Genomic DNA, 23,878 nt, shown 5'->3' on the forward strand with positions numbered 1-23,878 from the left:
GGGTTGCCTGTCCTTTTCGGAATGTGAATGCATGTGGTGCTTCTACTATTGCATCTAGTATAGATAATTATCATTTGGACCGGAAGTGAAAAATTAAAATATTTTAATATATTTTATTTATAATATTTAAAATAATTTAAATATATTAAATGGTATTTTTGAAATATTCTCTCTTTGTTTCACTTAAATTCATTAATGATTGGTTAGTCTAAAATATCATTAGCCTTTTCAAAGCTCATTTCTCATCTTTCTTTCAGTCAGTGTTTCACCTCATCCTCATCCTCCCGATGTCAGAAATCCAATACGTACCAAATATATTAATGCATTACTCTCTCTTGTCTTAAATTTAAAAAAAATAAACAAGAAAGAAAGAAAGACAGAGACGAGGGCAGAGCATCGCAGAGCAAAAGCAAGAGTCAGAATCTGGAGCACAGATCAAACACCACCGCTAACCCATTTTCCCGTCTACATTACCATCCCATTAGGAGATCCCCAGCCGCGCTGATCTCCTCCACTCCATGGCTGCAGCCCTCGAGTGTTGGTCCAGCCGAGCCACCACCACCACCGATGACGACATGGTCGAGCAGGTTCTGATGCGCTCCAACGACCGATCCGAGGACACCTCTTCCTCCTCTGCTGCTTCGGCCAAGCTAGAAGCGCCATCCGTCAAGAACAAACGGCTCCAGAGGTTGAGCAGGAACGTCTCCGAGGCCATCGCATCTCTCAAGAACTCTCTCAATCTCGATACTTCCACCCCGCGTGATCAGCCTCCCACGGTTTCTTCCGTCCCTTCTGCTTCCTCCAAGGTTGAGGCTTGCCGGAAAGTGGTGTGGGGTACCGTCGTACGGAACTTGACTCAGCTTTATCCTGGGAGTCAGTTACCTGAGAAGCTTGTCTCCAATATCCGCAAGCATTATGATTCCTTGCCTCTCAGGTACTTGCCTTGCATGTTCTTTTTTCCTACTCAGTTTTTCGGTTACTCTAAAAATAAATGCAGGAACACTCGACGGAATTCTAAAAGAGTTTACTTTCAGCTATGTGTTTTCTTTCTAGGCTTTTAAACTGGGAAAGTTTGGGTTTTAGTATGATGCTGAAATGTTCCTATTTCTTCTCCCTTAATTTCTCTTTTTTTTCTATTTTTTTGGGTATCATGTTTGACAGTTATGCACAAGCGGGATTTGATATGAAAGAAGTATTTCTACATGTAAAATTGATAGAGCAAGCATCAGGGGATGATCATCCTGCTATATTTATTCAGCAAACATCTGATGATGATGTACAAGGTTCTGTGTTTAAGCTCACATTTGCTTGCAATTCTTCATTTTCATGGTCTGCCATGTCTGGTGCTCTTGATACTACCTCTATCTGTTGCAAGAAGATACAGATATTCGAGAAGAAAGGGTTCACCCTTGGAATTATTCTCTTCTTGGTTCAGAATACCCAAGACAAGTCTTTTAAATCCCACATCGAGAATGCCCTCAAATCTGCTCTCAGGAAGCCCAAGACGAACACTGTGAAGCTACCCTTTGGACTTTGTGGATGTCAGGAGGAGAGTACTAAAGGGAGAGACTTCGGGGAAATTGAGGAAGACCCGATTGAGCAAACTCAAAGAAGTGGGGTCGAAAATCCAAATACCAGAATTCAGCTTCTGATGCCTCTGCCCTCCTCGTCGTTTGTTGTATCGGTTGATGAATGGCAAACCGTCCAATCAGGGGCAGAAGAGATCGGGAAATGGCTGTTGAACTCCGACAGTCTTGAGTTTATTGATCAGATTGCTCCCAGCTCCTTTAAAGGTTTCTACAAGGGTAAACGTGTTGGAATCGAAAAGCTCAAAGGATGTGACAAGGGGAATTCTTATGAGTTCGAACTTCGAAAAGATCTCTTAGAGCTTATGACTTGTGGGCATAGGAACATTTTGCAATTCTATGGTGTTTGTGTTGATGAAAATAATGGCTTGTGCGTTGTTACCAAGTTGATGGAAGGTGGGTCGGTCCATGATTTGATGCTAAAGAACAAGAAGCTTCAGATTAAGGATATAATGAGAATTGCTGCTGATGTAGCAGAAGGAGTCAAGTTTATGATCGATCACGGTGTTGCATACAAAGACCTTAACACACAGAGGATTCTGCTAGATAAGCATGGGAATGCATGCTTGGCGGACATGGGTATAGTCACTGCTTGCAAGAGTGTTAGTGAAGCAATGGAGTATGAAACCGATGGTTACCGTTGGCTTGCTCCCGAGGTTTGCATCACCTTACTTTTCTTTGAATTAATATCATTATGCAGTCATAAACTCATAACCTCATTCCCTCCCTTCGCCCGAGTGCACAAAATCTTTTTGCTAATGTTGGTCATAACTCGGAAGTCATAACCATTGTGTGCAGTCAACTCCATCAATCACACGGACCAGCTATTGTAAATCAATTCACCTAAATAAACCTCTTCAACAGTTGATTAATCACTTATGGGCAATTCAGATTGATTTTTGTTTTCATGCGATGCTATTATTCTAATCTTGCTAAAAGAGTCTTTATATCACCACTTTAAACATCATTGTTTGGGCATGCGTAATATGTTTAAATGATTGTTTTTTCTGTACGCTTCAATATTGTGTTTACCTTTATTTATGCACTACTTTATTCTCAATTAACAAAGTATCAGTACTGTTGAAATGCCACGTTTATCTAATTGTCTGTGGAGCCTTTTAATTTTAGCATGATTGTTAAATTAGTCCTTTTCCACACCTAAGGCCACTGTGTGATTACTACCTTTCCTAATTGTTATTGACATTGATGTGGCGATTATCTTTAAAGCATAGTTAGAGGCAATAAGTTAGTATGTATTCTATGTATTTCAGTGACCATATAGTGATGCCATATTTTATTGTTTGTATTTTTTTTTTCTGTCTTGTTTCCGACTGGTTCTCTTTCTATCTGCAAGTTATACCAAATTTACATGATAATGTGTTTAGTGTAGATAGCTGTTCGTAATTTGGACATAACATAACATGATAACAGGACTTCGAAGAGTTTCAATGCAACATATCACGAGTCGACTTGCACACAATAATATGTTATATCTACTTTATCTATGTTGCTTTTCATATTCCGTTTCCGTATGACTTACAGTTGCTGATCATTTCTGGTCCTAACATTTTTTGGATTGCAGATCATTGCTGGGGACCCGGAGAATGTTACCGAGACATGGATGAGCAATTCCTATAGTTTTGGGATGGTGGTTTGGGAGATGGTGACAGGTGAGGCAGCCTATTCCGCATGTTCACCGGTACAAGCAGCGGTAGGAATAGCTGCTTGCGGCCTAAGGCCGGATATCCCTAAGGACTGCCCGCAAATCCTCAAATCTCTGATGACCAAGTGCTGGAATAGTTCTCCAACGAAGCGACCGCAATTTTCCGAAATTTTATCTCTGTTGTTGCGGACCAATTACAGGTAAAATATACCCTCTCCCCCCCAACCCCACCCAAAAAAAATCATAAGTGTAATCCATTCATGCTAAAATTCTGTTATAGGAGACTTCTTATGATGTCTTGCTAGAAAAATGCATGAATGTGTAGTTTTTGGAAGTTCCTACAGCAGAAAAAGAAGATAACTCTAAATTTCATCTCAACCTAAGTATATCTTCGTGCATTCCACCTTTTCAAATCAATATTTTTTCATTTGGCACCCAAGGAACAAAGTTAAAACACGTGTGTGGAGCATTCGTGATGGACTTGTTGTGAGTGGTGGGGGAATATTTAAATAAGTTTCCATGCATGTTTTAATATGTTGATTACTGCAAAAGGCTACTAGTAATTGATTGAAAATGAGGAAAAAGCAAGGGAGAGGAGATCTTTTTAGCCCTTTTTGTGTCTAAAGTTTTGGAGTGAAATAAGGAATAATTGCATCATGTGTTTTCTTGTCTCTGCGGTGGCTGGTTGAGGGACCCAGAGGTGGTCTGTCTTGTTGTTTTGTCTCAGAAAAAGGTCAGAATTCATCAATCAAATACCACATTGTTTTCCACCTATTGGAAAACATTTAGTATACAATCTCCAGAATTCGGCTATAATTTCTTACATGTGCCGATGATTTCAGACGTTTAATCATAAGAGAAGAAAATGACTTTTGCTAGTTGAAGCAATAAGTGCTGATTAGTAATGGTAGCATTAACCTTGATGGATGTTGAGGATCCTGTTGTTTTACGTCTCCTCTAAGTTTGAGTGGGTAACTTGTAGGACAGTTTGAGTTGGTTTTTTAGTGGACTCGGTTTCCCCCATTCTTCATTTTGATACTAATGTTTATCGAGTTGTTCCCCGTCCTCTGGGTTACGCTTATAGCAATAAGCGTAATGTTTCTGGCTGATGATGTGTATAAAAGGGCAGGCTACCCACTGTTGCTTGTGTTTCTGGATCTTCGACAGCCTTTGTTGCCACTGTTGTTATGGCAACAACTTCCCCTACTCTTTCCCTTTTCAGAAGCCGACTCTCTCCTGTAGCATCCAATTTGTTACGTTCAGCTTTCAAAATGAATTGCTCGGATGCTTCGAGTACTTAGAGTTTCATAGCCAAAGATTTTACCATTTGGTAACCGATAGTTCGTACGTAGAAACCACAAATCTGCATCAATTCCCCAGATTGAAACCAGACGATAATCTGACCATAAAGCTTGAAATTAACAAATATAATAACTTAAGGCCAAGGAGAAGTCCAACTGAGTTGCGAACACAACGGTTCCCACATTGCTGGGACAACTACAAGGACAACTTAGAGACATAACTATGCTTGAAAACAGTTAAGCTAAGAAGCTAAGCTCGTCTCAAAAGTAGAGGTTATGTGCTCCTTCTTAAAATGAGATCCTTAAAATATTTTATAATAAGATTAAATTGTAAAAATATCAAAATTTATCATATTACGATTATCTCTTATAAAATAAAAAATTTCAAACATATAAAATTAAGTTTTCTTCATTGAATTTTCTTTACACGCGCGTATAATACAAAAAATTGAGTTAACATATATTTTTTAAAGTGTGAGGTTTCTAAATTTTAAGACCGACTATCACAAGTTTACAATAATCAGTAGCCATGTTTTGTAAAGCATCAGGTTTGCTCTTGCCAAACCTTTGCCTAAGGCCCAGTTTACTCAAACCTTTGCTTAAGGCCCAGTTTACTTTCTTTTGTGGGTATGATCGGTTCAGTTTAATTGGATTGATTGTATATATTTAAATTTTTTATCGCATATATAAATAAATTTATTTAGATTCAAATCATCTAAAAATATATAATAAAAATTATTTACATAAAAAATCACTTATGTTTATATTTTGTCCACTTTTTGTCATTGATTTTTAAAAATCATAAGATATGATTACTTTCATTTTTATTTAATTACGATATAGTCACCTCGAGTTAACTGTCGTTAACAACAGTTAAATATTTTAATATAATCACACATGTAGTCTCATTATTTACACATTCTCTCAATTTAGTCATACTTTTAATAAATTAAAATAAATATAATCCTATTTTACAACCCGGAGTTGACTTAGAATTTTTTCAAGTCGAATAGAGTAAAATCAAATTTTCAAGTTTCTGTTTAAATTTAATTATAAATATTTATAATATTATGATATTATTTGATTCCAATTTAAATGATCTTTTATAATCATATACAATACATGTGTATTTCTTCATTGTTTTCATATGTGATATACATTTATGATACAAAGTCGAGAGACTCAACTCAAACTTGAAAACCAATCCACTAATTACTAAATTTTTTAGTAATTCGAGTTGTATTTTACAACTCGGTTTGAACTTAAAATTTTTTCGAGTCGAGTCAGGTTTATGAAATTATAACTCGAAGTTAATTCAAGTCAAGTCGAAAAAATCGGTTCTTTGAGTTGAGTCGAATTTCGCTCAACCCCTAATGTCACATGTCACCGTTCGGTTGGAGGATTAACTTTCATAAACTCGACTCGACTCGAAAAAATTTCAAGTTCAAATCGAGTTGCAAAAACAACTCGAATAACTCAAAAAAAATAGTAATTAGTAGATTGATTTTCAAGTTTGAGTTGAGTCTCTCGACTCGACTTTGTATTGTATATGATTATAAAAGATCATTTAAATTGGAATTATATAATAGCATAATATTATAAATATTTATAATTAAATTTAAACAGAAACTCGAAAATTTGATTTTATTCGACTCGAAAAAAATTCTAAGTCAACTCCGAGTTGTAAAATAGGACTCGTCAACTCGAATAACTCAAATTTTTTTTACTCGAATCGATCGAACGCTCACCCCTACGCGGCATGACATGTGACATCATTCGATTGAAAGATTAATTTTATTTTAATTTATTAAAAAGTCTGACTAAATTGAGATAATATATAAATAACAGGGACCAAATGTATGATTATATCAAAATATTTAATTGTTGTTAACGATAGTTAACTCGGGTGACCATATCTTAATTAGATAAAAATAAAAGTGACGACATCTTAATTAAATAAAAACGAAAGTGACCATATCGTATGTTTTTTTGAAATCAGTGACAAAAAAATGACAAAACATAAACGTAAGTGTAGGAATGGCAACGGGGCGGGTTCGGGGCGGGTTTTGCTCCCCCATTCCCGTCCCCGAAATAAATCCTCATCCCCGTCCCCGCCCTTTCCTTGTCGGGTTTTTTATCGGGGCACCTCATCGGGGATTTTTTTTCCCCGGCCCCGTACCCGACCCGAAATGTTATACCCGAATCCGACTCGATCCTGAGAAAAATCGAGCAGCCGTAGTTTTCATAAAAAATAGAAAAAAAACGATCACAAAAAACTGAAAAATTAGTCTACATGATTTACAATTCAAACTACAGTCACATATTCAAACTCAATTCTAAATAATTGTCTAAACTCCAAAATAAAACACATACATAATTAAATACAAACTTGTTATGATATTCAAATCATACAACGAAGATACATATGTAATATTAAGTCAAATAAAGTCATCCAAAATCGTCGTGCCACTTTTGTCACTTTCTTTGGTAGCTCCCTACATTGAGAAATTTATCAATAAATCAACCAAATTTTACTTTAATAATTATAACAGTTAGGGTTTAGGGTTTAGAATTTAGGATTTAAATATTTAGGGTTTAGGGTTTGTATTATATAATTAATATAAAATATATAAAATATTATATATATATAATTAATATAAAAAGTATAAAATATTATTATATATATATATATATATATAATCGGGGTGGGGCGGGGATACCTTGCCCCGAGCCCGAACTCGAAAATATCCCCGAATTTTACCCCGATACCCGACCCGATATTATTCAAACCCGAAACCCGACAACCCGACCCGAACTTAGTCGGTTCGAGTTTTTCTATCGGGTTCGGGTCAGGGTCATTCTGTCATTCCTACGTAAGTGATTTTCTATGTAGTTAACTTTAAAATATAACATTTCCTATACCATTAAAATGGTTTCTTCTATTTTAGTTCAATTTGAATTAGAATCCTTTTGGACGGGGTGAAGTTAAAAATAATAAGGTGGTGAGACTTATTGAAGTAGCAATAAGTTTATACTTGCAAATTAACATTACATATATTAGTTTAAAATATATATACATAATTTAATATAATAAATAATTAAAATTATATTCACATTAAATAATAAATTAAGATTATATTTTTGTTAAATATAAGATCGTATTTCTATTAAAGCTTTAATTATTTAAAATAATTTATATTAAATAATAATTAGATTTAATATTTATGATAACAATTATATATTCACTAGATTATGATATAAAAAAACAATATTTTATATTTCCAACACGATAAAATCTGTATTTTAAACCGACGAGTGGCTCTTTTTAAATGGTTCTTATCGAGACCAACGTGGTAAAATTCGTGTTTTAAAATGAGGAATTATTTTGCAATGTGTATTTTATATACCCAATGAATTATTTATTAATAAATATTAACTAGGGTTTAAATTCCAATATCCTTCTGCATGGACCCTACAATAATTAATTATTGTAATATATTATCCCATTATGGAAAAGAGAAGTGCAGCTAGGGATTAATTAATGGAAAGGTGATGTCGTTTTCTACTATCACTAGGTAAGCTCTATTATATCAGCAATATAAGGTCATGGTTAGTATACAATTAGTTTCATAAAAAAAATAAAGAAAGTATTAGACTAATGCTGAATTTGGGGTTCTAGCATATATTGCATATACATAGAGTAATTTTCAAAACAAATGATTAGGTCTAAAATCTAAATGAATATTATAGGAAAAAGCCAGGCGGCAAAGCAGACCCGTGGAGGCGGAGGCGGCTCCAGGGTCAAAACTATTTAATCTGACCGGCGCCCGCCCGACCCTACCCGGTTAGGCCAGGCAGTGAAAAGGGTTACTGACCTTGTCCCTCGTGGATAACCTTTTTGAACTTTGAAATTAGAATTGTGAATTTTAATATTTAACTTAATAGTAAATATTTATTGAGAGGTTCGATGAATCTTTAATTTTAAAATATTGTATTATAAAAATTAATCTTATATTTAGTAAAGTACAAGTATGGCAAAAAGTAGATCAAAGAAAGAAAATTGGGAAGTGGGCGGGTACGGCAGTTTCGGGATAGCTTTTAAATTCATATATGGATCGATTCATTTGTAGTTTTCTAATCATTTCATGGGACAACTTGACTTGAGCATCTCTAGGTTTGGCTGCCTTGATCAATGCCATACCTCTAGCAAGGGGAATTCCCATGCCTTCTCTAGTTTTGTTTAATGAACTCCCTTTTGTATCAATGTGCTTGTGAACTCAAAACTGGAAACTTAAACATAAAATGTTAAAATTCATTGAATTTCACTGCCCCCCATTATTCACAGCGTCTAAAGTAACCTCAACTACCCAAAAATGGAATGATAATACTGGCTGGCTGGTTAAACCTGAGAGAATGTGTAAACGTGTTAATATCCATGGTATTTGACTCAACTGAGTCAGCTCGAGGTGGTGGAGCAGAGGCGTCCCTTTCTGAACCTTCTTCCTTTCTTCCAAAACTCTGTACTATTTATTACTCATTTTCAACAACGTCAACGAATATTACTGCCTCTACTGTTTTCTAAGTTCCTGCAAACCCAAATTGATATTTTGTCTTCACTACAGTTTCCATTCCTTTTGCTTTAGTCTTTGGCTTCTGAAAAAGAAACCCAGAAAAGAGAAATATGAAGGGGTTGTCGCTATGGTGCTGTATTGTGGTTTTGTTAGTAATGGAGGGAGGAAGAGTAATGGGAGCAGGCGAGAGTTCAGGGGAGAGGAAGCTTGATCAGACACCTACATGGGCTGTGGCTGGTGTTTGTGCTGTTATCATCATCATCTCCATTACATTGGAGAAGGTTCTTCACAAACTTGGAACGGTAATCCCTCTTTTCTTCATCAAGTTTTTACCTTTTTTGGGGTATTTAGATTTAATTCACTTTATCATTGTCATCTCGACTATTTTGGCACTCAGTGGTTCACAGAAAGACACAAGAGAGCTTTGTTTGAAGCCTTGGACAAGGTTAAAGCTGGTGAGTCAATGGCTTTATTTTTATGAGTCACTAATAGTTATGCATTCTGCTTTTAATTGCCAGAAACTGGTTGTGCAAACAAGTTGCTTCTTGGACTTATGTCTGATGCTCTTATGGTTAAGTTCTACGAGCTGTCACTGTTTTGCCCAATAATTTTTTGACTTATAACATGATTATTGCAGAGTTGATGGTTCTGGGTTTCATTTCACTGCTCCTCACTTTTAGCCAGAGCTATATTGCCAGAATCTGTATCCCTACAGATGTTGCAAATACCATGCTGCCTTGTAAAGCTGATGTTAAGGAGGAGCACGCCCCTAAAGACAGTGAAGAAGAACACCGCCGCCGACTCTTATGGTTTGACCGACGAATTTTGGCTACGATTTCATCTGCTCCTAAATGCAAGGAGGTGAGCCGAGCTCAACATCTATTAATGTCCAAGTTGTGTGGTTTTTTACTATTAATTTTTGAATTTGATCATTTACAGCTTCCAATTGGTCTTATATATACCATTTTGTAATGAAAAACAAAAACATTTAATACTCCTTTAAGATACATGAAGTCACCCTTCTACATCTTGCTATTGCATGGTCAATTACAGCCATATGGAGGCTTCTCTTATTTACTTTTCTGGGTTAATCTTCCTGAAACTGTAACTATCTGGATTTTCTCTGCAGGGGCATGAACCGCTTATATCGGTTGAAGGGTTGCATGAGTTACACATCCTCATATTCTTCCTAGCTGTTTTCCATGTTTTATATAGTTTTGTTACTATGATGCTTGGGAGACTAAAGGTAATTAAGTTTTATCGTATACGTCTGCATTATGCATGACCCTCTTTCTCTGCTCTACTGCACTAGATGCATTCTTAAGGATTATCAAGTATGTTCTTTTAAACTAAAAGTTGCTTTGAGCAGATTCGTGGCTGGAAGAAGTGGGAACAGGAGACCTTATCTCATGACTATGAGTTTACAAACGGTATGTTTTCCTCCAAGTAACAGCTTCCGGTGCATTTTATAGCTTTAAATCTTCTACTGTCAAACTTAATTTCCCAACTTTACTGTTGCAATCTTGGAAACTTACATAGATGCGTGGTTGTTTTCGCAGATCCCTCCCGGTTCAGGCTTACTCACGAGACGTCTTTTGTGAAAGCTCACACCAGCTTTTGGACTAGGATTCATTTCTTCTTTTACATTGTAAGTAATTGTATAACCAGAAAAAATAGTGCCATCTGTTTAATAAGGAGTGTCAAGTAACCAGATACTGACCAGAAAGTGCAACCATTTTGGTTCCGCTTGTGGCCCGTAACTCGTAAGGTGATGCACGAAGCTGAAATCGAAAAGGATAAGTTATTTCACGTTAGTTATGACTGCATTAGGAGATGTTGCACCAGTTAATGACCAAAAAATGAAAATTCTGTACTGACCTTAGCCATTCACTGCAGGGATGCTTCTTTCGACAATTTTTCAAGTCCGTAGGGAGGGTTGATTATTTGACATTGCGAAATGGATTTATCAATGTGAGTTTCTTTCAATTGCAAAGCCAACGATATTTAGATGTCTGTCCGTCCTTCTGTTCCTGACTATTTCAAACATGTCTTGTAGGTTCATTTAGCACCCGGAAGTAAGTTTAACTTCCAAAAATATATCAAAAGATCATTAGAGGACGACTTCAAGATCGTTGTAGGAGTAAGGTACTATCAATATTTCTGTCTTGCACCAGACAACTTTCCTTGCTGTTAATATACCTGATCATAGGTTTATCTTGTGTACAGTCCGGTGCTCTGGGCATCATTTGTGGTCTTCCTGCTGCTAAATGTCGAAGGTGAGCCGCTTTTTCTCGAGGCGATTAACATTTTGCTATGATAGGCTGAAATAGAAGCTGAATTCTGTTTGCTAATAAAACATACATGTTTTTGCAGGGTGGGAAGCAATCTTTTGGGCATCCCTAATTCCTGTGATTGTAAGCAACATTTCTTTATAGCAGTTTCTTTATAACTATAGTAGAAGATTTTGAACTTCTAATTGTTTCATACATGACAGATCATCTTAGCTGTTGGGACAGAACTTCAAGCCATTTTGACAAAGATGGCTCTCGAGATCACCGAAAGGCATGCTGTTGTTCAGGGAATGCCACTTGTACAAGCCTCAGACAAATACTTTTGGTTCGGTCGACCCCAATTAGTTCTGCATCTGATTCATTTTGTATTGTTTCAGGTATTCATTACTTTCGACTTTGATCGATTAACGAATATAAGAATAGCTGCCTTTTTAACAGACAATCCTTCAGTTATTTTCTATCATAGTTGTCTAGTATATTTCATGCGAAGAGTACTTATCATGCTGTAATGGCTGTCTGATCCATATTTTCTTCGTTTTCGCAGAATGCGTTCCAGATAACTTATTTCCTGTGGATATTGGTAATTATCTAAGCTCTACCAACTTGTCCATTTTCTGCTTTTCGGCTTTCGCATGCTCTTTTATTCTCTTTTATTCATGTTTCTTCGAACCTTCTTTTTAATATTGGTGTAAGTACGTAATTTTTTGTTTGTAATTCCTTGTGCAGTATTCCTTTGGGAAGAATTCCTGCTTTCATGATAAGTTCGGGCTTGTCATAGTAAAACTTTCTTTGGGGTAAGCTTAAGCTCAAGTACCATCAGTTTATTGTGGATGGTAATATCATGCACCACAGATACTTAAATGTATTGCTCGAATGTTTTTCGTGATTTGCAGGGTCGGAGTTCTACTTTTGTGCAGCTACATCACCCTTCCGCTGTACGCCCTTGTAACTCAGGTGCCTCTTCGATTTACGACATCGTTGATTTGATCCTTCAGTAATTTTCTTTACTGTGAACTGTCCATTATGGATAGAGTTAAAACCGAGTGATGCTTATAATGCCGGATACTTGCAGATGGGTTCCCACATGAAGAGGTCCATCTTTGATGAGCAAACGTCCAAGGCCCTTAAGAATTGGCATATGGCTGCTAAAAAGAGACGAGGGAATGCAACAAAGTCCCCTACTAGAGCCCTGGGTGGAAGTGCAAGCCCGAGTCCAACACTCCATTCCCCCGGACACTCGCTTCGTCGGTTCAAAACTACCGGTCATTCAGCGCGTCCTTCGAATCTCTTTGAAGATCATGACTTGTCCGATCTCGAGGCCGAGCCATTGACACCCGCATTGAACGACAATTTGACAATAAGAGTGGACCCCGATGGGCCAGCAACCGAAATGAGCGAAATCTACCATGTAGAAGCAAGAAATGTAGACAACTTCTCCTTCACGAACTCCTCCCCGGCAAAGGAAACATGAAAGATTGTTGGGTAGGATAGGAGGCTGGGCAAGTCGGATTCGGTTTGCTTGGAAATTGTACAATAAGGGGCACTGGCGGATCTATACTTGTATCAGAGTCCATCCTAAAATTTTATGTCTATTTATGTTGAAAATTTATATATATATATATATATATTATATATATTTACGTAGATATTGTTAATATATGTATGTTCGACTTCAAAAGTATTTTTTAAATTTGTCAGTAATAATAGGCATATTATTATTTCTACCATTACTAGTTATTCTAAAAACATGGAGCGTGGAGTGGACACCCAGCCAGCAACCGGCATATGATCTCATTCTCATATCAAACTGCCATGTACTTTAAGACGACGACTGTGACTCCCATCTCTTTCTAATTTCTATAATTTCATATTAATTTTCAGAGTAAATTATACCAAATAGCATTGAAGTATAAGTTTACTATTAATTAAACTATTTAAATTTAAATTGATTTTGAGTTAAGTTTTAATTTATATTTCACCTATATTATTAAACTGTTAAATCTAAAATGACACAACAAAATGAACAACGTTGTTTAACCTCACTGGAATGATATTGATGTTAAAATAATATCATATTAATTAAATAAATATTTATAAGTAAAAAACGATATTTAAACTCTAACGTTATAACTAAATTGATTTGAAGTTCAATATTAATTGATATTAAGCCTAATGTTTATTTGTGTTTATTGTAGTTTATCTAATTTTAATTTAACGTAAGATACGATGAGTTACAACAAAAAGGGATATGGTTCAAACACTTAAATATATCAAGTAACAATTATATGTCAATTATTTTAAGACGTATATCTTGAAGTCTTCATTAAAAACGAGAGGAAGCAGTATTATGCAATTTTAAGCCAATAGGACACCGACACATTTAAAAATCATATGAATATAGTAACTTTTGTGTTGGATAAAAATAATTATCTTTTTATGTCAAATTGATAAGATTAGTAAGGAAATGATCACGTGCGTCATCTTTAATATACAGTTAAAAAATAACGTTATCTATTTTATTATTATTTAAATAATAAAATCGGTATAAAAAATATTATTATTTCTATCGATTTTATTATTATTGGGCGTTTTACCGGGTTTGATAATATATATGGTAAAAAAATAATGTTTTAAGTAACACTTTACTAGATATATTATTAAACTCGATAAAGCGTTCAATAATAACAAAATCAATAGAAATAAAAATATTTTAAGTAATTTTTTATTGATTTTATTATTATTTAACTAATAAAATCGATAACATTTTTTTAATCGTATATAAAATGTGTTGCACTGTAGAAATTCCCGAAATCATAATCTCATCACCAAATTAAAATAGTTGTATTAAATTACATATACAATGCAGAACACATCTTCTGTTGTACGTGTTCATAAATGCATGGCAGACTGCAGACAAGTTTCCGAACCCCTTTTAACCAATATTTTGAAAATCAGATCGGATCGATCGGTTTAAAAAAAAATCATTGTTTATTTCGATTCAGACTATACCGATTGAACCGCTACTAGTGAACCGGTCAGAACCGCAGAACCGTTCAAACCGAACATGCTGAAAACTAGAAAAAACCGTCAATTTTGTTTTTTTAAAAAAAAAATTAAATCAAACGTCGTCGTTTGTTAAACGAGTCAAGTCAAACTCGAGTATTGCTAAGCTTAACTCGAACTTGAAAACTTTAAAAATAAGCTTAACTCGACTCAAACTCACGAGCTAAAAATTATCAAGTTCAACTCGAACTCGAAATATAATATTGAAACTTGAACTCGAAAAGGCTTGAACTCAAAAAAAATTTAGAAGCTCGATTGAAGTATAAAATTCGAGCTTGATTGAAGTGAAAGAATAGTTCACTCAATGCTCACCAAAAGGCTCCATGATTTCGAATGTCAAATTACCTCTATTATTTATAGAAGTTAGTTGGGATGCTCTTCTATGTTTCTTAGCCATGTGAGATTGTTTTGTTCTCATATTTTTACTCTTGGGATGCTCTTCTATATTTCTTAGTCATGTGAGATTGTTTTAAAAAAAAATTAAACCAAACAATATCATTTTGTTATGATTTTTTTAACTCCAAATTTTTTTTAATATGTTTTACCTTAATTATTATGTTGTAGTTAATTTAAATCATTTTGTTTTACTTGATTTATTGATTTTTAACTTATATATGTTATACTTGCTTTGAATATGACTTGTGATATAAAAAATTATTTTTTATTAAATATTTTTAATATTTTTTATTTAATTTTTTAAATAATTATGACGTCGTCCGGTTCTTTCGACCGGTCAAACCGATTCGACCGGTTAAACTAGTGAACCGATAGCATAACCGGTTCGCTAACCAGTCAATCATCCAATGGCGAATAAAATGAACCAGAAACTACAGATTTCATGATGTGTCTTTTGGATCAGCACGATCTCCGTGGAGTTCGTAAATGCTGTTGTAAAAGAGAGCCTGCAACAATATCAAGATAGCAGCGGAAATTGGAGTTATCAAACACCAGTCTGGAAACTTTTTCAGAATCATTCCGTGTTCAAATTAATGATTTTTCTATCACGGCTTGTTAAAATGGTACTCAAACTTCAATTTTACAAAAGAAATACAGATTACAACGCTTCCTTCCTCCCTTGTTTCCTGGATCTGAATAGTACAACCTCAATTCAGTGCAAAGGAAAACATAAATCAAGTGGGAGAAAAATCAAGGGGGGGGGGGAACAATTATACTTGATTAGGGAAAAAGGGAAAGAAATCCACGATTTTAAGAAGAAAAGTCAGAACCATGATCTATGATCCACTTGGCGATGCCAATGACTGATTGCATCGTCCTAATTGATTCCATCTGACTCAGTAACAGCTAAAAAACCTGTAAGATACAGAAACAAGAACAACTATGAGTGAAAATTCTACTATTAGCTTTCCTTTATGAAGATTTTAACGCTAGGATAAGATTTAGCTATGAGTATTCCAAATCCATTGATTTACAGACAACTTGGCCAAAACATACAAGTGCGGTAAATCAGGCTTTGACATAGTCCATTCCATTGCGCTTCCTTTTGTTAGACTTGGAGAAGAAGCATATTTGAGCCCAACTCTTCTTCTGCTTCATCGGGGGTAATTTAACATCCCTTTTCTCTACAAGATCAGCCATATACCGGATAATAGCCTAAGGAAATGAAGAAATAGCTTTAGCCATGAGATAACATTTTTTTTAAAGTAAGGCATAGCTAGGGAAACATTACCTGTGCACCCTGTTCAGCAATGTGCCTAGGAGGCACTTCCAGGGGATTTTCTTCCACACGTAGAACTTGAAGGCGTGTTAGCATCCTAAAAGAATCTGGGAGCACCCGGATCTGATTATTGCTAATGTCCAGCTCCTCAAGCATCTCAAGGTTCCCAATAGACCTTGGTAGGGATCGGAGATCGGCAAAATTGTTGCCTATGTTCATCTTCACGAGTGTGGTGACAAAAACATAGACTCTCCGGCAAAGACTCGAGCTCGTTGAAACTGACATCTAGTTCCTTCAAGTTTGCCAAAGATGCCATCGTTGTAGGCAATTGTTTGATGTTATTATAGCGCACGGATAAAACCTCCAACGTTTCTATCTTCCCAACTGCTTCAGGAAGGGCTTTGAGCCGGTTATAATCGGCACTTAGCTCTTTAAGTGAAGTGCAGTGACCAATAGTATGTGGAATTTCTTCGATGTCATTTGTCTCCACATTCAGTTTCTTTAGGCTAATGAGTGAGCCTATTGTGTCCGGGAGCGAAGGAAGGTGATTGGAACTCAAATCAAGCTCCTCAAGGCGTACCAATCTCCCAAATGTAGCGGGCAGAGAAGACAACTGATTGGCACTGACATCTAGAAAGACCAAGCTGAGAAGATCGCCAATGGAATCTGGGAGTCGAGCAATCTTATTTGAATGCAAATCAAGTCTCTTCAATGATGAAAGGCCGCCAATGGTGTCAGGCAAAGCTGCAATACGATTGTCAGACAAATCGAGTGTAAATAAACTCGACAACTTTCCTATTGAGTCAGGAAGCCAGTCAATTTTATCCATCAACTTAGCTTGGAGGTTGAGATCTCGAGTGCCTTTCTTTGCAGAGACTTCAATTATACTTGCTAACTTAATCAAACTCAACTTCTCACCATCTTGAACTGCACAAGCAAGTAATATGCTGGAGTATTAGAGAAAGAGAAAACAGGGTTGTAGCAGCAAGCTGAACAAAGTGCTACCAAAATCTTAGTCAAAATCTTTTACTTAAAAAACAAAGAAATCAAGTCAAGTAGAAGCTAACCGGAAGCAGCGGCTCCCCCAGGTTTAAGAGAGGAATCCAATATGTGAGGTGTAGATGAAATAGAAATACCCAACCCGCCGTCAGTAGCGTTAGCATAGAAGGATGACTTTGAATTCTTAACGTAACTGTCATCTCTGGAGAATAGTACTCGTTCTGATGCAGGCTCCCTGGCGGTGAAGGACGACGAAGTGGCGGCGGCAAATGAGTTGTTGGAAGGCGGCGGGGTAGCGGTGGTTCTGGGCAAGGCGTTTGAGCAGGTGGGTATATCGTGAGATTTCGAGGAGGAAGAAGAGGAAAGGCAATTGGATGCTCTCTGGATAAATTCATCGAACAAAGCATGGACGGCCTCGAGATCCAGCAATTTATATGCCTCCCGCTTCTGCTCCTTGCTCTGAAAGTAAACGCAGTTCTTTTGCATCTCGAGGAGGATAAGGAAGAGCTCCTCGGGGACATTAGGGCTCTTGGTCTGTCGAGCAATGGCGTCGAGCCTAGCTTGGTCTTCCTTCTCCACATTCAGAACGAGCTCCCTGGCAGCTTGAACATCGTCGAGAGCAGGACGCGGCGGCAGAGATCTGTGGATTCTCTCATTATCTCCTCCACCGCTTCGTCAGTGGATTGAACCGCACAGGATTCAACCATATTGTTTTCACGAAGAAAATCACCGAATTGATCGGAAATCTAAATTACACTACAACTCCACGAAACTTAACGGTTAGTCGAACAGAATCTTGACTGATACCGCGATTGATTTCGATATCACCTTCGGCGGCGGCGTTCTCGTCCAGCCCTGAACCGACCGGATCCAATAAAAAATAACCGAAACAAACTGAATCTGGATTCCCGAATCTCGAATTTCAATTGCAATTAGACGAAGATGGATTTAAGATGGGAGGGGGGAAAGAAACAGAAAATGATTACTAGAAACAAAGGAAGGATCATCGCCGCTATTTAAATTAAAACCGGAGTAGTAAAAGTAGTATAATAAAGATAAGATTTTCCAGAAATGAGAAAAACAAATGTAAAATTAAGTGCAGTAATAGTCAGAATCACAGAGAAAAAAGAGAAGAGAGGCTTCACCACCAAATCACTCACTGGTAATTCATTCTTTACATGTAGACCAGACATGGACAGATAGACGTGTTCATGGTTAGATTGCCTAGCTCGGCTTTCTCTTCGCTGCACATGAGTGTAAGCTCGTAACCCATTGCAATTAAGTGTGAACAATTTTATAACTGATTTTTTTATTTATTAATATTTTTTTAATATTAATAAATTTAAACCCATAATTTAAATTGGATAAACAAAATTATATTAATAAAATTCAAGGAATTAAATTTAAATTATTTTATTTTAAATCAAATGATTAAAAATAACCATATCGAGGCATGCAGCCAGTTTCTTTGTTTGTGTTATCATTATGTAATGGATGCTTCCATTGCATTGCAAGACAGATGGAGAGGCTAATTGATAAAAATCCAAAGATGATGTGGCGTCTAATAAATCCAGCTGTTTCGGTGCACTGCTCAGATTTTTTTTAGGAATCTTACTTTTATTAGTAAAATATATTAAGAGAGTATTCCTTTGTTAATTCCATATACTATCAAAGTTATAAAATATCATTCGATTTTTCATTACATTTTAAATTCATCATAATTTGTTAAAAATTTGATAGGATCCTGAGGTGAACGTTAATACGCTGACTGTGATATGATAAAATCTTATCATAGAATCTCAAACAATTATCATATTTACCATCATGGTACATCTACCTTAGACAAACGTTACTTTTTAACAAAAAGGACAGTGTGGAACATAATAAATAGTCGTGTGATCATTTTGTAACTTTTAATAGTAAAAGGACGTAATAAAGCAATGCCCTATAGTTGAGGGACCATTTATGTACTTTACCCAATATATTAAATCTCACTCAATTGTGTTTAAATAATTATTTTAATTATAAGTCTATTAAGTGAGTTATTGGTTAAAGAGAGTAGTTTTTTTTTTTAAATTTTAGATTTTAACAATTGTATTTGTAGGGTATGTACGTTATCAATAGTTAAAAAAGATTTTGAACATATATTATCATTATAATCATCATAAATTAACAATTTAATATAATCTAATAATCAATTTATAACATTTCGATAAAATTTTAATGATTATTTTATAACTTTTAAAAAAAGTAATAACTAAAATATTTATATAAACATAATTCAATAGTACAAACCAATTTACTTCGGTGGTTAAAGAATCGTTGTTGTTTTTAGAGGTCACGAGTTTTAGCACCAGCGACTATAGTAAGATGATTGAGCTTTTATTATCAAATGATTGAGAGTATTTAAAACAAATATTACTTTGTAATTACTTTAACTTAATTAAAAAATAATTCAATAATTTTAATGTATTTTGTCATAATTTTATTATTATTATTATTGTTAAGGAACTGTTGTAATTTACATTTTAGATCATTTAATTTAGTTTTAACTTTTATTTAGATTACAAATTCTTTTAATTTCATCAAATTATATCATTCAATTTTTATTTTATAAACTAAATCACTTACACTAACATCGTTAGATAATTATAAAAATTAACTAAAATTAATACTTTTATTTTATATATTTTTATATATCTTCATCAAATAATGTGTAATTGATAATTTAAATAATACTTTGTCATAATTTTTTCAAACATTTCATTTAAATAAATTCAAAGAAAATATGACTATTTTTTATAATAAAAAAATTAGTTGACCCTATTTCCATATGTAATGATGATATAAAAATATATTAAATAAAACTATCCATTCATTTATTTCATTATAGTTATTTAACAGTGTTAGCATAAATGATAAAAAAAATTATTAATAATAAAAGTAGAATGATGTAATTCAATTAAATTAAAGGTTTATGATATAAATAAAAATTGAAACTAAGTTCAATGATTATAACCGATATTAACCTAAGAAACTGCGTGCAAATGTATTTAGAGTCGAGCAGTGCATGTAGTTACTACATCCTTAATATACGGTTAAAGAAATGTATTACCGAAAATAAATTTTTTTAATATTTCTAGTAAAACGTTATTTAAAACATTATTTTTTTTATCAAAAAATATTATTGTTGCTATCTAATTTCCTGTATAATCTAATATTAACATTTTCGATAAAAAATAATATTTTAGTTAGTGTTTTATCTGAAATGTTAAATATTTTAGGTAGTGCCTAATATTAATATTTTTAGGTGAAAAAATAATATTTTAGGTAGAACTTTACCGAAAATGTTAAAATAATAATAATATTTTCAGTAACGTCTTTCCTTAATCATATATTAAGACTATTATACCTAAGACATCCCGCCATGTGCCAACTACTATGTTCTAGTACTTAAATTCTACTATGATTTCCTAATGATTAAAAATACTTTACTTCTAACGTTTTGTTTACTATACACAACTAAAAATAATTAATCAATCATTCATATCCCTTCATCCTAATAATTCGTTATGGCTTCACCTCTGTCATTACTATACTATTATTTGGATACGAAATATTTTATATAAAATATATTTAATAAATTATCAAATGGTTTGTGTATGAATTAATTAATTTATATTTTTTAAATAATAAAATTTTAATTATTTTATTTAAAAATATATAAATACGTGAAAATATAAATATTTTTTATGATAATATTAATGAAAGAATGTTCGATTTTAAAATGAATTTAAAATAGAAAGCTTTGAAGCATTGATGAAATGCACCCATTGTGATAATTATTATTATTCTGTTTTATTGATTTTATTAAAATATAATATTTTGGTAATAAATCGACAAAACATAAAATTAGAGCCATATTATCTATTTGTGTAAAGCCAATAATGAATTTTTATTTTAAAAACTAGATTGAGATTTGAGTCTGAGTGAGATCTTCTTTAATTTAGTTCAAGCCGAATGAAGAGTGAAAATATATTATAATCGGGTTAGATTTTGATAGGTCAAAATTCTATCCCGACCCATAAATATCTTTGGATAAATAATATCTCTGTATGATTTATGTATGACATCTCATATGAATATATATATATATATATATATATATATATATATATATGAAGAATCTACAGCGTACATCGCATATCACAATAAAATTTAGTTTTGTTTTTAATAAAATTATAATTAAAATGAGAAATTTACTTGTGGTATGTTTTGATACGTAACTTTAGTGATATATTACGATATGCGACGTACATTGTAGAATTTTTCTCTATATATATATTGAAAACATTTAAAATCAACCGGTATCATAAAATTTTAAATAGTTAAGATTGAATATAAACATAAACTAGAATAATTTAATTCAACTTAATTTTTTTTAAAATAAATTCTGATTTATAAAATAAGAATGATCAAATTGAGTAACTAGATCGAGTAATAAAAGAAGGGAAGAGTGAGTTAATGGTGTCTGAGAAGAAGGGAACACGTGTTGGGGTGATGTCGAGAAATGTCCGCCTAACTGTCTCCAGCTGGCGAATGGATAGTCACGGCATAACCGTTTTATCATGTCCATGCCCCCATCAACATGGAGGATGGCACCTTTTCAGAAATGTTTATTAAAAAAAAAATGAATACTTTGAATCAAATTTGAATTTAATGTCAATAAATTTTTATTTTAATAAATTTTATAGTTATGTTTTCGTGAAAAATAAAAGAAATATTTGATATTAAATTTAAATTTAATATAAATTAAAGTTTAGCCACTTAATTAATCGATCGTAGCAATTAGGACATGATTGCTAATTTGTACACAACAATATGATGCGGAATATTTTGAACATATGCAATGTAAAATCTACTTGTTTTCTTAAATATGAATAATTTATTCAATTAATCGATTGTCGTAATTAAATCATATGTAACAAAACTAATAGAATGTCTCGATTGTGGCAAAATTAAGTGAATGTCTCGGTTATAAGTTTTTGAAATACGACAACTCATTTCTAAAATTAGTAATAAAAGAGTGGCATATGATATAATTTATCCCATAAAATATAGTTTAAAGTTTTTTTTAATGATAAACTTGTAATACTCGTTTTTAACGACATAATAACTTGATCGTTACGATCTATCTATTTACTAACCGACTCTATTGTAACTTTTAAAAATATGACTTATTTATAAATTTACTAATAATTGGAATTTGGTTTAATTTACCCCTTATAATTTGACGTTTAAAAGGATTCTCAAATGGTCAAAAGCTTGAGTTTCTAAAGTTTCTTTTGAGAAATTGGTTATTTAACCAAAACAAAAGACCAAACTCCGTTAATATTTATTTGTTTTGAAAATATGGTTGGAAACTCTCATTCTCAAAACGTATTAAAGTCAACTCACAATTAACTCGGTGTACAAAGCAACCTCATAAAAAACAGATGGGGGGGTTCCTTTCAAAGCGGATACAAGATTTTGCCACCCGTCACTGTTCATCAATTACGGGCCTTACGGCCTCATCCGTCTTCACCAACGAGTCACGGATTCAGCATGACTCAATCACGTGCTATGTTTCTCTAATCTCACCAACTCAGCGCACTCACTCCAATAACTCTAAGATGAGTCTACATCTCACGCATATGTTAAAATGATATTTTTAGTCAGTCAACTTTTAAAAAATTATAAAATGAATATTAAAATTTAGATTTCGTTAAAAAAGAGTATTGACATTTGACTATCGTTAAGAGCTAATGTGGCATATTAAATAAATAAAAAAATCTCATTTGCTCAATCAATTGTGACTAAAATTTTATTTTTGATATTTTTCAATAATTTTAAGTAATAATTCCAAAAGATTAGAAAAATATTTTTTAAATATATGGATTTTTGAAATTTATTTTTGAAATTTTAAATATATTTTTAGAATTATATTTAAAACTACTAAAAAAGTTAAAGGATTGAATCACATTGTTTAATAAAAAAATAATTTAATTTTTATAACCAAAGTTATTGGATTTCAAAAATTATAAATTATAAATTTTCAAATGTAACCACAATTAAATAAAAATTAATTATAAAATATTTGTAAATTAATAAATTCATATTTTTAAAAATATATATAATTTTATGAATTAAAAGATTAATTATAAAGTTGTAATTTAAAAAAAAATACTTTTATAATTTTAAAAATGAATCATGAATTTATATATATATATATATATATTCATTTTTTAAAATTATTATTTCAAAATATTGAAAAATATCAAAATAAAATTTAGTTTATAATTGAGGGCTGAATGAGATTTTTTTATATTAATTTAACATGTTAAGTTATCCTTTTAATGATAATTAAATATGTGATATTCATTTTCTAATACAATTAAGAGATTGATTGAATGAGATACTATGTAACTTTTAAAGTTTGATGTTCAAAAGAAATATTTTAGTACAATTTATTGACCATTTAAAAATTTTACCTTTAAAATTAATGGTACGGTACATGGCATGTATTGTATAATTTTCCTAACTCTAATCCGGATTCTTCTAAATCAACGTCACCTCCAGTTGTAGTAACCGCTTCCTTTGGTACCGAACTCAAACAAGACTTTATTAGAAAACCACCTTGAGCCATACCTCAATTGCAAGATTGGTCCCCAACCTAAACTATCAATTTGG

At 33.3% G+C, this 23,878-nt stretch overlaps 3 protein-coding genes across 4 annotated transcripts; 2 read left to right on the top strand and 1 right to left on the bottom strand.

Annotated features, from left to right (window-relative positions):
- Window positions 1-365: 365 nt before the first annotated feature.
- On the top strand, window positions 366-3,471 carry LOC120130471 (receptor like protein kinase S.2-like). 2 transcript variants are annotated; one of them, XM_039147700.1, is made up of 3 exons: window positions 366-934; window positions 1,162-2,242; window positions 3,129-3,347. In XM_039147700.1, exons 1-3 carry the CDS (start codon window positions 519-521, stop codon window positions 3,222-3,224), a joined length of 1,593 nt encoding a protein of 530 aa, XP_039003631.1. In that variant the 5' UTR covers window positions 366-518; the 3' UTR covers window positions 3,225-3,347. The 2 variants fall into 2 exon arrangements, with proteins under 2 accessions (XP_039003631.1, XP_039003630.1); XM_039147699.1 differs by having other exon boundaries at window positions 372-934; window positions 3,169-3,471.
- Window positions 3,472-9,035: 5,564 nt separating this feature from the next.
- On the top strand, window positions 9,036-12,965 carry LOC120130812 (MLO-like protein 10). The gene is made up of 15 exons (XM_039147968.1): window positions 9,036-9,423; window positions 9,519-9,576; window positions 9,759-9,982; window positions 10,251-10,367; window positions 10,491-10,551; window positions 10,681-10,769; window positions 11,018-11,092; window positions 11,178-11,266; window positions 11,348-11,397; window positions 11,495-11,535; window positions 11,616-11,789; window positions 11,957-11,992; window positions 12,139-12,206; window positions 12,306-12,366; window positions 12,485-12,965. The coding sequence occupies exons 1-15, from the start codon at window positions 9,232-9,234 to the stop codon at window positions 12,881-12,883; spliced, it is 1,734 nt and encodes a 577-aa protein (XP_039003899.1). The 5' UTR covers window positions 9,036-9,231; the 3' UTR covers window positions 12,884-12,965.
- Window positions 12,966-15,483: 2,518 nt separating this feature from the next.
- LOC120130813 (plant intracellular Ras-group-related LRR protein 4-like) lies at window positions 15,484-18,176 on the bottom strand. The gene is given in 6 exon segments (XM_039147969.1): window positions 15,484-15,786; window positions 15,918-16,086; window positions 16,163-16,390; window positions 16,392-17,077; window positions 17,218-17,800; window positions 17,803-18,176. Coding segments are annotated over 5 exon segments (1,698 nt in total). The 5' UTR covers window positions 17,857-18,176; the 3' UTR covers window positions 15,484-15,786; window positions 15,918-15,939.
- Between the last annotated feature and the right edge of the window lie 5,702 nt (window positions 18,177-23,878).

Source organism: Hibiscus syriacus, unplaced genomic scaffold, assembly GCF_006381635.1.
Source record: "Hibiscus syriacus cultivar Baekdansim isolate YM2019G1 unplaced genomic scaffold, ASM638163v2 tig00110548_pilon, whole genome shotgun sequence".
Lineage (NCBI taxonomy): Eukaryota > Viridiplantae > Streptophyta > Magnoliopsida > Malvales > Malvaceae > Hibiscus > Hibiscus syriacus.